We start from the raw sequence: 15,349 nt of genomic DNA on the forward strand, positions 1-15,349 counted from the left end.
CCCGTAGGTTTTCTGTTAGTGCTGCTGTCATCGTTATCCGAATTCGGGTTTGGACCAGGCTGGACCTTATATCCACCATTAAGCAGCAGCTTATCGTTAAGTCCTTTGGCTATCGATGTAATCGTAGCTGGACTGCTGTTGACCGGATTCTCTAGTTTATTATCTTCGATTAATTTTATGACCACTATTTTCCATTTGAGAACTAATGGTTATTCTTTGGGTATAATAACCTTTAATTCATGGTCTATCATATTTACGTCTATCATGTTAATCTCAACACTACCGGTCCTTACCGCTGCATTATTAATGTTAATAACTGACCTTCATTTTAATACTATCTTCTACGACCCTGTGTTTTACGGAGATCCAGTGTTATATCAACACCTGTTCTGGTTCTTCGGTCACCCAGAAGTGTATATTTTAATTATTCCAGGCTTTGCTATAATTAGTCAAGTGATATCAACATCATATAATAAAGTGATCTTTGGGTCACAATCAATGATACTGGCAATGGGTTGTATTTCTGTACTAGGTGGTATGGTCTGGGCACATCATATGATGACCGTAGGATTGGAAGGTGATACCAGATCTTATTTTACTGCTGTTACAATCTTAATCTCTTTACCGACAGGTACTAAAGTATTTAATTGGATTACCACATACATGGGTAGTAACAACGTTACGTTTCATTGTAGCACATTATATGCTCTCAGCTTTATTGTTACATTTACTTTAGGTGGCACCACAGGTGTGGTGTTAGGAAATGCAGCTGTTGATGTAACCTTACATGATACCTATTATGTGATCGCTCACTTCCATTTTGTCTTATCGTTAGGAGCGATCATATCCATACTCGCGGGTATTTGTGTGTTTCAAACCAATTTCTTCGGCTACAACCTTGTAGCCAATAGAACAGCAATTCTTTTCACTCTGATCTTCTTAACTGGTATTTTCATAACATTTATTCCAATGCACATCCTCGGATTTAGTGTGTTACCTCGACGTATCTCCGATTATCCAGATAATCTTAATTCATGGAACCAATTATGTTCCTTAGGCTCTGCTATATTTATACTCGGTACTGTATTCCTAAACACAGGGTCGTTTGACCGGGAAGTTAGCGTCTTCAACAGTGCACACCATTCTTGAGCTCGATAACCAAATCGTAAGAGAGTGAACTATTCTACAGGAACTTGACAGGCTTAAAAATCAGCCGTTGGCTGATTATAATATTGTTGTGGTCTCACGGAACATGATGTATATATTTACTTCACAGCCTACCACTAGCTGAGGTGTTATAAACTACGGAGACCGCCAGCTAAAAATAAGCTGGTGTGTATCGGAGTTAAATATGATCCTCAGCTGTTGATGTACGCTGACTATACTACAACTTCATATAGTATTCTGTTATCATGCTCTCTACCACACACGTAGTGTGTCTCAACCTGGTAGCTGATTTAAATCAGCTACTCTTAGCGTAGCTGAGTCTCAACCTGCGGTTGAGTCTGCTAGGCAGACACAGCTACGCTGTGTGGTTATTACGGTTGACTGTGTATTCCTTTTAATTGATGAATGGTAACACAGATGTTCACACCAAAACAACGGATGGTGTCGCTGGGTAACTATAATCACTACTGGACCTTACGGTCTATTCACTATTCCTCAGACACTGCTTAGCTTCCAAGCTATTCACTGTATTCCACTACCTCGATACACTACTACTATAGCAATGGTTAGTCGCTTCCTTATCTGGAAATTAGATCACATGCTTTATGGTTTATGACCGTCAGGCTGAAATATTAGCACTACATGTAGGACCGAATAAAATGAGGTCAGTCTCTACCAGGTAGAGACACACTACGTGTGGTCTAAAAGACTCTCAGCTCTCGTAACCACAGCGTAGCTGTGGAGGTCAAGTTGAATAGAGTCAACCACACACTACGTGTGTAGGCAGTGAGTCAACAGAACTGTGTTAAAATACATACCTGACAGATGATATAGTCTACAACGGTACTGGATAAATAGTTAAATAACACTCACGTAGTGAGTGTTATTTAACACCTCTGGTCAGTTCTCTATATTAGACCACACACCTGAGGTGTGTCTACCAGGTAGCTGATTTAAATCAGCTACTCTTAGCGTAGCTGAGTCAACCAGGTAGACACTACATGCAGTGTGGTATAAATACCAACTATTATGATGTTCCAACTCCACAGATAAGAGCGTCTTAATTTACTACAAAGAAACCATTGCTTTGCAATTGAATGTTAGTTATTTTATGTATCTGGTTAAAATGAATAACATCACCACTTGCAGTGGTGATGTGATCCATAGTCTTTGGAGCTAAATGTTAACTGCGTGACACAGATAATATCTCTGCAGAGATATAAAATTAGTAGTTGTGACATCGCAATCCATTACGATACATGCTGTTAGCTATACCATGATCAGTGAACCGGTCTAATCAACCGGATAACCATGGATACAATTATAAGAGGCTGTGCCTGGTAGCTGTAATCCATTAGTTGACTGACCGAAGGTCTAGTTTCACAAAGAGTAACCACTCACTACGTGAGTGGTTATAGTTCTACGCAGTGGTGTAGTAAGTTTATCCATTTTATGCAATTAGCACGTACAATCAGATGTGTGTTTTAATTGTATCACTGACCGGAGGTCAGTTAGATCACGTAGTGTGTCTCAAGGTATATATTTACCACACACTGCGTAGCAGTGTGTTCTACCTGTCGTAGACACTCAGAGTCTACCAGGTAGCTGATTTAAATCAGCTACTCTTAGCGTAGCTGAGTCTACCACACACTACGTGTGTCTACCTGCGGTAGACTCACAGCGTAGCAGTGGTTACATCAGATGGAATAGTGTTTTTTGGATCATATTTAGTATCTAATTTAGCTGTTAATCTAGTTAAAGGTCATTTACAATCATATCCTTTGTTATGTGTTCTATTCGGTACTACACTTAGATACTTTAGTATTGGAATCTTGTTGTCGTGTAACTTTGTGTTCTTTTTACTGTTTTTATACTCCTTACGTGAATCTTACCACTCTACTTTCTCGGCGATTTCATCGTGTTGTCTAAGTCTTATGTTGACAGAAGCGTTATTGTTTTTCGGATATTTCTGGGGAGTATTTCAGCTGAGTTGGTCTAGCCTGTGCGAAGCTGCCATTCCAGCTTCGGCCAGGGCATTGATTCTAACAATAACGCTTCTTCTTAGCTCCGCTTCTATTGTATGTAGCTACCTAATCACTATTCGTGATAAATCTATTTACGGTGGTGCAAGTATGGTACTATTTACAATTCTGGTAATTGGATTCTGTTTCAGTTGGTTACAAACTTCAGAATTTATGATGATTCATTATTCAATAAACGATTCATTGCAATGTTGTCTATTCTTTACATTGACAGGTTTACATTTTAGTCATGTACTCGTTGGTGTGGTTTTACTACTTGCGCGTATCGGTGCGAACTGCCAAATATTCACAGCTGATGGTTATAATAACCTGCCAATGGGACTTACTTACTCCCAACCTGCAATCCATGACAATTATTCCGTATTGTACTGGCATTTTGTTGAATTAGTTTGGCTTGTTTTACAATTTGTATTTTACTCAGAATAATATCTGTATCACTACACCACTGCGTAGCTGTAGTGTATTGAGGGCTATAACCAACAGCGTATCTCCTGGTCTAACTCTGCCAACCTGGTTGAGACACACTACGTGTGTCTCAAGGTATATATTTACCACACACAGCTACGCTGTGACTCAACCTGGTTGAGTCTGCGTAGCAGTGTGTTCTACCTGTCGTAGACACTCAGAGTGTGTCTACCTGCGGTAGCACTGCCTTGCAGTGTCTTAACGTGATATATAATTTAAGATCAACTGCGTGTGGTCTGTTTTTATTAATCCACTACTGCGTAGTGGTAGACTCACTACGTGTGTGCAGTTAGTTATTTGGTGTCTCGTAGTGTAATCTCCGCTGAAAAGAAGCTGACCGTACCTTGGTATGTTAAAGTATACTTGGAAGAATCGGAGTTAGCGGTTAAATGTCAATCAAACATGTGATGGACGGTATTCTATGTAATCTATCGAAGAAGGCGAGAAGGGAAGTGTGTTACATAGACTCTTAGCCTGGTGGTAGCGTCCATACAGTGTTAACTTAAAGGAGTGTTAGAAGCTAAGAATAGCGCTGGAACACAGAACTTAACCGATTGTAATCGCTGTAACCATACCATCCAGTGTCTTACGAGTCGCTCAGGAAGGTTTCATCCTTATCGATATTATTACCGTTCAAGCCGTTAGCAAGCTATTCGATGGATTCAGGTAAGTCAACTACACACACAGTGAAACCAGTGTGTCTTATTAACACTGACCTCACAGCGTAGCTGTGTGGTCTAATATAGAGAACTGACCGGAGGTCAGTGATACAATTAAAACACACTAGTGGCTTGTAATCAGATGATAAAATTAATTCCACAGCCTACACACGTAGTGTGTCTCTACCACTGCCATGCAGACTCTACCGCAGGTAGACACACGTAGTGTGTAGGCAGTGGTAGACTTACAGGTAGAGTGAGTGTTACAAATACTATTTAGCTCATCTGTCCACAGCACAGCGTAGCTGGCTGCTACTAATGTAAATACATTGATTCTGGTGTATAAAAATGTAGGCCTTAACACAGGTTACTGTGTGTGTATTGACCACCAGTGGTCTTTATTCAAACACACGTAGTGTCTCTACCTGCGGTAGAGTCTGAGGCAGTGGTAGACACACTACGTGTGTAGGCTATAACTGTAGCACTGCCTTGCAGTGTGTATTGGATCTGCTGTGTGTAGCTACACATAATAACAAGGTATATGAGACTGTTATACAGCCAACCTGTGTGTATATTTATAAGACCTCAGATATTATTACAATATTCTCTGTGACAGATATTAGTATGTACTGCTGTAAGAAATAAAATTAATTATACAAATGCACTCAGTGTGGTGAGGTTACCACTTCACAGCTACGCTGTGGTCTGTTTTTATTAATCCACTACTGCGTAGTGGTAGACCATCCGAAGAAATAAACTGGATTAAATGTGTACAACATTAACATTCTTTTAACTAGCTAGTTAATGGAACACTTATAACCACTGCTAGGCAGTGGTCTAGTTATACACACAACCAGAGTTGTGTAGTGTATTGACCACCAGTGGTCTTTATTCAAACACACACTCTGTGTGTGTTACAAGATAATCTACCGATACAGGCTACTTGTGATTTTAAAACCTTTATCAACTCAGCACTGCTACGCAGTGCTGTCTTATCTATACACTACTGCCTTGACACACTGCGTAGCAGTGTGTGGTCAGTAAATAACACAGCTACGCTGTGTGTCAACCTCTGCCTACACACTACGTGTGTGGTTATAGTGCTACCGACAGGTAAAGACATCACGTCTAACGTGATGTCTGGTTATAAGAACGGTCATTGTATTGAATTGAAAGGAGATGGAAGTAGAAATCGTTAGTAACCGTCATAAGGATTGGTCGGTGAATCAGCAGCAGTGTGTCCTGTTTCAATTTCTATCCTCCACAATAGACTGGAGTACGTAAGGAAAAGGTAAGGTTAACCGCTATCAGTGTGAGTAGCTACTGGTCTAATAAGACCACACTGCCATGCAGACTCAACCACACACTGCTACGCAGTGTGGTTTTACTTGAACTCCACTACCTGGTAGGCTGTGAAGTAAATATATACATCATGTAGAATGCTTTTTATTCCTGTACACCATGCAGTGTGGTGTGATTTAAGGATTAAACCTGCAGGCACAGAAGTGAATTAACACCGTAAGTACCTACGGTACTACACACAGCTACGCTGTGAGTCTACCTGGTGGACTGTGTTCAAGACCACTGCGTAGCAGTGGTTACACTGTAAGTGGAGTAGCTTTTTTAATACATATTTAGAGCTAGTAATTTTTGTCATCAACCAGGTTGACTGCTCTACTTTTAAACAGATTATATTATTCTATTGTCATGTTGAATTTATCTGAGTACAGGTATAAGAGGACTACCTGAGTAAGATATTCTGTATTTACAGCATGGTGTCCTTATAATCAGTATATATTTACCACACAGCTACGCTGTGACTCTACCACTGCCTAGCAGACTCAACCGCAGGTAGACACACTGCTACGCAGTGTGTGGTTGAGTCTGCATGGCAGTGTGGTCCGGAGATCCAAAACTGATATTATAATTGCCAATTCTAGTTAAAAGACACACCACTACTGCCTTGACACACTGCGTAGCAGTGTGTGGTCAGTAAATAACACAGCTACGCTGTGTGTCAACCTCTGCCTACACACTACGTGTGTGGTAGAGACAGCTAGGGTGTGTTAATAGACCACTGCGTAGCAGTGGTTACATCAGATGGAATAATAAACTATGTAGATGTACCAATGGAGCAAGAATCACGTTATACTGACCAGGAGAATAATTTAACACATTGCTAGACTAGCTGATTGGAAACTAACCACTCTGCCATGGTAGAGTGGTTAAATAAGTGTACACACGTAGTGTGTCTCTACCAGGTAGACTGTGTTATAGCGTAGCTACAAGTAAATTGATTCACACTATCATATATGGTGTACACACAGCGTAGCTGTGTGGTCCAATAAATAACACAGCTACGCTGTGTCTCAACCGCAGGTAGACACACTACGTGTGTCTACGCTAATTATTTTAATACCCGCAACCAACAGGTCTTATACTCATTCAACTAGTGATAGAAATAAGGTATACGCTGATACAAAGATCTTATTTTTCAGCACAATTTGTAAATATAGATGATGTGGTAAAAGGAACACTTATAACCACTGCTAGGCAGTGGTCTATTAACACAGCGTAGCTGTGTCTTACCTGGTAGACACAGAGTGTGTTTGAATATAATCTACCTGTAGTGTCTTGAACACCACTACAGCTACGCTGTGTGGTGTGATAAAAGGATCTATTTTACAGTTCTACAACTAAACAGATTAGAATATAAAGCTAAGGTAGTGATATATTGTACAACACACTGGTTAAAAGATAGGTTTGGTACATACAACATCTTTACTTGAGAATGAATTCAACCAAGGTTGCTTGACTGACACTCTGCGTAGCAGAGTGTGTTGAAAAGTTATCCACTTCTACTCTCTTTGGTCTAACTATGTTATCTTTTTAGATGTACTCTCTCCACATACACACTGCGTAGCAGTGTGTGGAGAGAGAGAGTACACATGGTACAGATTGACCGAGCAGATCTGAATAGATCAAGCATCTACTTTTAGTATGGTCTTTTAACCACTGGACTAAAAAAGACCACACAGCTACGCTGTGTCTCAACCACACACGTAGTGTCTCTACCTGCGGTAGAGTCTGAGGCAGTGGTAGAGACACACTACGTGTGTAGGCTGTGTGTGAAACTTATTTACTGACCACACACAGTGTGTCTACCAGGTAGACACACACTGTGTGTTTAATAAAGAACACTGGTCTGTACTCTTAAAAGACCAACTTTCCCTAGGGACTACACACGTGAGTAAAAAAGAACTGTTTTAGTTCATACTATATGGTGTACACACAGCGTAGCTGTGTGGTCCAATAAATAACACAGCTACGCTGTGAGTCTACCTGGTGTATTAAGCTGCTCTAGTAAATAGATACCACTACAGATTGGATGTTAACAGTTCTTATCTGGTATAACACTTAGCTCTATTCGGTAACCACACACTCTGAGTGTCTACGACAGGTAGAACACACTGCTACGCAGTGTGTGGTCAGTAAATAACACAGCTACGCTGTGTCTCAACCTGGTTGAGACTGCATGGCAGTGTGTGAAACCAGAGTGTGGTGGTGTGGATAGAAAGAGAATAGAGTAAAACAGACGACTTTTGGATAACACACACAGCGTAGCTGTGTGGTCTAATATAGAGAACTGACCGGAGGTCAGTGATACAATTAAAACACACTAGTGGCTTGTAATCAGATGATAAAATTAATTCCACTGTGGTCTGTTAACCCACTGCATGAGGTATAGTAAAGACACACGTAGTGTGTGGTTGAGTCTATTTAATATATACACAGCCTAGCTGTGTGTAGTAGTGGTATCTATTAAGCTGAGCAGCTGATAAGGTCGGTTATGTTTACTATGCATGTGAATCAGACTCATTATCTTTGCACTACCGGAATACAGTACCAAAGGGACTACTCACTACCTCGTAGAGCTACACACCTATATTGGTGCAGCAATACATAAATCTGTTTCGGTTCAGTAGATCTCTCTTTACCTGTATACTGAACCGAAGGTAAAAGACACACACTGCTACGCAGTGTGTATTCTTTTTTTATAAGCTGGTGTGTATCGGAGTTAAATATGATCCTCAGCTGTTGATGTACGCTGTCTACCGCAGGTAGACACACAGCTACGCTGTGACTCTACCAGGTTGAGTCTGCATGCAGTGTGTCTTTTAGACCACACTACGTGTGGTAAAACATCGGAGCTGAATTAACTAGACCACACTAGTTGAATATGATTATACTATCGTATGTAGCTACATATAACATTCTGAATACACGTGATCTTATAATCAGTCAAGTGAAACCTTTTTAAAGTGTTCTACCTGATAGTACTGTACTAAACCTCCTTCTGACCAGAATTGTCTGAACACACACGTAGTGTGTGGACATTGGTACACTTACATGTTTGAAAGGAATAAAAACCCTGACAAGTACGGTACAGAATTGTTGTTCTACCGCCAGCTAGACTCTGCTACGCAGAGTGTAACCAAAAAGGTCTGTCTCTACCTGGTAGAGGCTGTAGTGTGTTGTGTTTTACCGGTTTCATGCTCTCGAATTGAATACTTGACTGGTTAAAAGACCACACAGCTACGCTGTGGTGGTGGTCAGGAATGAAATTATAATAATAAGTCTGTTTTTAACACACAGCTACGCTGTGTCTCAACCGCAGGTAGAGACTGCCATGCAGTGTCACCGAGATTGATATTTATTGAACTGAACACATCAACCATTTAATGATAGATACCGCCGCTGGCGGTATCTATTCCAAATGAATGTCATTCAACTTTAGGAATTATAAACTTGGTCTGGTTACATTAATATTGAGATCATTACTATATGGTGTAAATTAACTATTCTAGTTAAAACACACTTGACGTGTGAATAATAAAGATCACATTTGATCTACTGCAAAGTCTGAATAAGGTTACAAACTTGATATTTTCATTGGATCAGCAATAAAAACCATTCTGGTTTTACCTCTAGCTGACATTCACACGTAGTGTGAATGGATTAAATACACATACTCGTATTTAGGATAACAACTGCTACGCAGTGGTTTAAAGAATGATCCGTTAATACAGGCGGAGCCTGTGTAAATATAATCAGTCTGTTACATAGATTCTTGGTCTAGATAATCATTTCAGTAAAACTGGGTTTTAGCAATCAATTACCACCAGTAGCTCGGTATTGTGGTTACGAGAGTAACCACAGCGTAGCTGTGGTCTAGTTTAAAGAGGTTCTCTGACCGGAGGTCAGAGAACCAGTGTCTTTATAGAACACTGTGTGTTATAAGTGTAACCTCACACCAGCGTAGACTCACTACGTGAGTGGTCAATTAAATCTTATTTACGCTATGTAGCTCAGAGTGAAAAAACACAGACTCTACCGCAGGTAGAGACAGCTACGCTGTGGAGGTCAAGTTGAATAGACTCAACCATGGTTATGTTATTCCTGAACACACTAGGTGTGGTAGTGTAACAAATGGTTTAGAATTCAAAACCGTCGATAGATATATACACATGATATAATATTTGATTTTCACACCACTGCAAGGCAGTGTTCAACCACACACCTGAGGTGTGTCTCTACCACTGCCTAGCAGACTCTACCGCAGGTAGACACACTACGTGTGTGGTAGAGTCAGCTACGCAGTGTTGTTTATCCTGTGGCAGCATAATTTAACACATGGTATTGTTAAACTGTAACATGGCAGGAGTAGATTACAGACTATTTTTATCCAGTACGGTGAACCAATTAAAAGGATCAACCTTAACACAGTTAGTTAAAAAGACACACTGCATGCAGTGTGTCTACGGCAGGTAGACTCTGGTGGCACAGGTATGTATATTAATTCTGTTCTGATAGTTGACCACACAGCTACGCTGTGTGTGGTAGTGAAAAGAGTTTAACTACTCTACCACGGACAGGAGTTCATTTTAATGGTCCTGTAATCACACGGGTGATTATTTTTATGGACAAGACTACTTGTAGGTAATATTATCTTGTCAAGATAATGGTTTGGTAAACTCAGCGTGTGGACTAGTTAAACCACACACCTGAGGTGTGTCTCTACCACTGCTACGCAGTAGAGGATTTATTTAAACTGACCACACACAGTGTCTCTACGAGGTAGCTGATTTAAATCAGCTACTCTTAGCGTAGCTGTGTCTTAACTAGACCGGTAGTAAATAGATACCACTACCTGGTTGACACACAGGTAGTGTTATTCTCAGTTCCACTGAGTGTAGCCTTACAATTACATACATAAGTAGTTTTCAGAACACTGACCTCAGACTCAACCACACACGTAGTGTGTCTACCACTGCCTCAGACTCTACCGCAGGTAGAGACACACTGCTACGCAGTGTGTGGTTGAGTCTGCATGGCAGTGTGGTTAGTAGACTCACTGGTGTAATCTAAAGATAGCTGAGCTATCTTTAGATTCCACGAACCATTGTATTTAATGTTGATGTACCAACACAAGACTGAGTCTTGTGTAATATGTACCTGACCGCTATTAACGCCTGGTTACCATAGAGGATAACACTCGGCTGTACCTGTTTGACCGCTGTTGCTGGGACAGACTATACGGTATTCCAATCTAACCACACAGCCTCTTATGGTTAACGGCGGCTGAACACGTAACGGTCCTAAGGTAGCATAATTCCTTGGCGGGTAAGCTCCGTCCTGCATGAACGGTGTAACGACTACCTCATTGTCGATAGAATAGACTCTTTGTAAATAGAATTATCCATGAATATGTGGACAACTACGGCCCGACGGTAAGACCCTGAGCACCTTTACTTCCCTGTACTCATAGCGTAGCAGACACAGCGTAGCTGTGTTATTTATTGGACCACACAGCCTAGCTGTGTAGCTACACAGTGGTTCATAGATGTGGAGTAGCTGGTTAGGTAAAATCGAGAGAGATTTCACAAGAAGTCTAATTGTAGTGATTACACCACACTGGCAGTGGAGTGGTAAAATAGATTATAACTCTGACCTGAGGTGTTAAATTTAAGACTCACGTAGTGAGTCTACCACTACGCAGTAGTGGATTAATAAAAACTGACCACAGCGTAGCTGTGAGGACTGAGTGTTGTTTAATCAACAGATGTGTGGGAGATAGTTAACCGGTTGACAGCCGACACACAGTCGGTACGAAGTCGTAACAAGGTAGTTGACGGTGAACTTGTAGCTGAACTGTTCGGTATTGCATGCCTGGTAAAGAGTATAATAAACGGTACGAAGGTTCGCCGGGGATAACAGGTCAACCGATAATCGGAGCTCTCATCCAGTTATTGTAGTGGCACCTCCATGTCGACTCATAGCTGCCTTGGTAACTATTTACTAACACAGACAAAGCAGCGTAAAAAGAACAACTGACTAGAGAGTAATCGAATACGTACAGTTAATGCACCACAGCAGATCTGCTGGAGTGTGAGCAGAACAAGAACAATTAACACACATTGATATGAAGGAATAAGAACCAACAACGATGGACCAAAGAAGAGCTCAGACGCTATCGCTAGATAACCACACAGGTGTGGTTACAAAGTGGAATTATGTTTCTAGTCTGAAAACAGTACTTTTGGTACAGTCCTAGATGCTAAAACACTCACGTAGTGAGTGTTATTTAACACCTCTGGTCAGTTCTCTATATTAGACCACACACCTGAGGTGTGTCTACCAGGTAGCTGATTTAAATCAGCTACTCTTAGCGTAGCTGAGTCTAACCAAAAGGTCAGTAGCTTTTTAACCAGTTACCTCTGTTATGTTATACGGTGGTAAAAACATAACCGATAAACGGAACAGGATCTTAAACCATCTAGCTAAAGGTAGTCATTATATGAGCTACAGATTACAGAGGTTGACTCACTACGTGATGTTACAGATTTATAACCAACATACGGAATTTAACTATCTGCTCAGCAGATAGTTAACCAGAACCAATGGTAAATTATACCTGCGAGTAGGGTTTAGACCTGTTCAACGGAATACAGGGTCTGTGTGTATAGATAAGACAGCCACGCTGTGAGTCTCAACCACACACTACGTGTGTCTACCGCAGGTAGACTCTGCATGGCAGAGGTTGAGACACACTGCTACGCAGTATGTATTCTTATAACTCTGACCTGTGGTGTTAAATTTAACACCACAGGTCAGTCAATCAAGTAGCAACAGGTGTTTCATTTACAACTGCGGTTAAAGGACTCGGAGTTGTTTTAATTTAGTTCTGACACATCAGATCCTAGTGGATCTGTATAAAGACTACTACGCCGTGTACAGGAATAATTACGCAGTACAGTTTTAAACATTATCCTTGGTTCTATGGTATAGTTACTCTCAGACTCTACCACACACGTAGTGTGTCTCTACCTGCGGTAGAGACACTACGTGAGTCTTAAATTTAACACTGACCGGAGGTCAGTTCTCTATTTACTGACCACACACTGCGTAGCAGTGTGTCTACCTCGTAGACACTGTGTGTCAGTCTACCAAAGACTTTTGACCTGATAAATCATATTATTATCGGTATGGACTGTGTCTCAACCTCACGTAGTGAGGTCTATAAGACACACTGCTAGGCAGTGTGTAGATATATTCACCGAAGCTATGTGATTAATAACGTGTATTCTCTGTAGCACTGCCTTGCAGTGTCTTAACGTGATATATAATTTACTGCATATTATGTTGTATCGTCAAAAGCTATTAATCTAGTTAAAGGTCATTTACAGTCGTATCCTTGTCCCGTGAATCTAAATTTTATGTGGAATTTCGGGTTTTTAATTGCTGTGGCAATTATGTTACAAATTATTTCTGGTGTGTTACTGGCTTCAATATTTACAGCGGAGATTACTTTAGCGTATAATAGTGTACAATATATGATCAGGGAAATAGGATCAGGTTGGTTATTTAGGTATGTGCACGCGACAGCGGCTTCATTTGTATTTATATTTTCATACATTCATATTATAAGAGCAATCTCGTTCGGTTCATGTTATTACCTATCGTTAACTTGGTTAAGTGGCTTGGTTATGTTCATACTTACAATTGTAACAGCATTTTTAGGTTATGTATTACCATGGGGTCAGATGAGTTTCTGGGCAGCTACCGTGATTACTAATTTGCTGTCATCGATTCCATTCTTGGTCTCCTGGTTATGTGGTGGATATTACGTATCCAACCCGACACTGAAGCGCTTTTTTGTGCTCCATTTTATACTTCCATTCGTTATTTTAGGTCTGATCCTTATACACATATTATATCTACATTTAACTGGAAGTAATAATCCATTAGGTATTGACACTCCAAATAAAGTTACATTCTATCCAACCATTTTATGGTTGGATCTGAAAGGATTAAGTACCTTTGTGGTGATTCTATCAATTCAGGTATTTATTGGAATCGTAACGCTGTCACACCCAGATAACAGCTGTGTGGTTGATAGATTCGTTACACCATTACAAATAGTACCGGAGTGGTATTTCCTGCCATTCTATGCGATGCTTAAATCAATACCACATAAAACCAGCGGTCTAATTGTAATGATCTGTTCCATTCAATGCATTTACATGTTAGCGGAGCAGCGTCATGTAAATACGAATATACAAATTAGATCTACGCACGGCAGGTCTATAATGTCAATGTCATTCTGGCTCTATTCTTGTCTATATTCTTTGATCTGGGTTGGAAGTCAATTACCTCAGTGTACTTACCTCTCCTACGGACGTATCTTTGTAATTAGTTATTTCATTATGATTCTGGTAATATTGGGTCAATTGCGTGACGAGCGGTGTGTTCAAGGCTAGGAATTCGTTGCCAACTAGTTAATTGTAAAACACACACAGTAGTGTGTGTTAGAATAAAGACACACGTAGTGTGTCTCAACCTCTGCCTACACACGTAGTGTGTGGTAGAGACTCACAGCGTAGCTGTGTGAGAAGTAGGGCATAATGATTCCATCGAGGCTGTTGCCTTCTTGACTGAACATGTTAACACAAGCAGTCCAGCTACCTCGTAGACACACTGCTACGCAGTGTGTGGTCTAATATAGAGAACTGACCGGAGGTCAGTTAGATCACGTAGTGAGTCTACCGCAGGTAGACTCACACTGCAAGCTAATATTTTCTTTTAACCAGCCTGGGATCGAAAAACTTTGACCTCGGTACCATGCAATCGCTACAGATTGGATGGACTAGAAAAAGAATAATCAAGGTAAACTCCAGCTTCTTGTGCTAAAGGTAGCGTCTGTTAAGTACCAACACAAGACTCTGATAACTTTGATGAAGAGTTCAAGACTATGTCATTTGCCCGGTACCATTTGGGTTATTGGCCTAGCATCTGTTTTAAAACGGGATCGAAATGACCGGTTATTATGTATCATACCGATTCCTTTAAGAATACTATGTATTTATATTACTCCAGTCAGCATAGTTTTAGAAGGAGCAGTAAACTACAACATAAGGAGCAAGCCGAACGAGGTTACTATTTACGGTAGATAGGGAACAAACTGCCTCAAGACGCTCTTAACCCAGCTCACGCATAGCTTCTAACGGTGAACTCTCATTCCCTTTGAACCTGGTTCAGTTCTATTCTTATAACCAGGCTAGCGTTTTCATAAAAATGTACTTTATTGCTTTCTCCTTATTATGTACGCAGTACCACTTAAATTTAAGTCCACTGCGCGCAGCGCAGCTGTTATCTAATTGTAATCATAAAACATTGGGTTTATATTATCTCTGGTTTGCATTGCTATTTGGTGTGTTAGCTACGCTGATGTCCCTTTTTTTAAGAATTGAATTATATTCAAGTGGAGTGCGTATGATTGCTTTGGAAAACCAGAACTACTATAATTATACATTTACACTACATGGTCTGATTATGATCTTCTTTAATGTTCAGCCGGCTCTATTCGGTGGGTTTGGTAACTATTATGTTCCGGTTCTATGTGGCTCGTCTGAAGTGGCTTTCCCACGCTTAAATAGTATCTCATTGTTGTTACTA

The 15,349-nt window shown here is 40.5% G+C and overlaps 2 protein-coding genes across 2 annotated transcripts; both read left to right on the plus strand.

The window, feature by feature from the left end:
* Positions 1 to 6: 6 nt before the first annotated feature.
* Positions 7 to 1,149, plus strand: LOC107300543 (cytochrome c oxidase subunit 1-like; the record flags this gene model as incomplete). The annotated part of the gene is made up of 1 exon (XM_015829859.1): positions 7 to 1,149. A coding segment is annotated over one exon (1,143 nt), but the record flags the coding sequence as incomplete, so codon positions are not given.
* An 11,889-nt stretch (positions 1,150 to 13,038) lies between these two features.
* LOC107300544 (cytochrome b-like) lies at positions 13,039 to 15,218 on the plus strand (the record flags this gene model as incomplete). Its single annotated transcript, XM_015829860.1, has 2 exons — positions 13,039 to 14,096; positions 15,151 to 15,218. Coding segments are annotated over 2 exons (1,126 nt in total), but the record flags the coding sequence as incomplete, so codon positions are not given.
* Between the last annotated feature and the right edge of the window lie 131 nt (positions 15,219 to 15,349).

The sequence above is a fragment of the Protobothrops mucrosquamatus genome, unplaced genomic scaffold (genome assembly GCF_001527695.2).
Source record: "Protobothrops mucrosquamatus isolate PMUCROS unplaced genomic scaffold, P.Mucros_1.0 scaffold7380, whole genome shotgun sequence".
Taxonomy (NCBI): Eukaryota; Metazoa; Chordata; class Lepidosauria; order Squamata; family Viperidae; genus Protobothrops; species Protobothrops mucrosquamatus.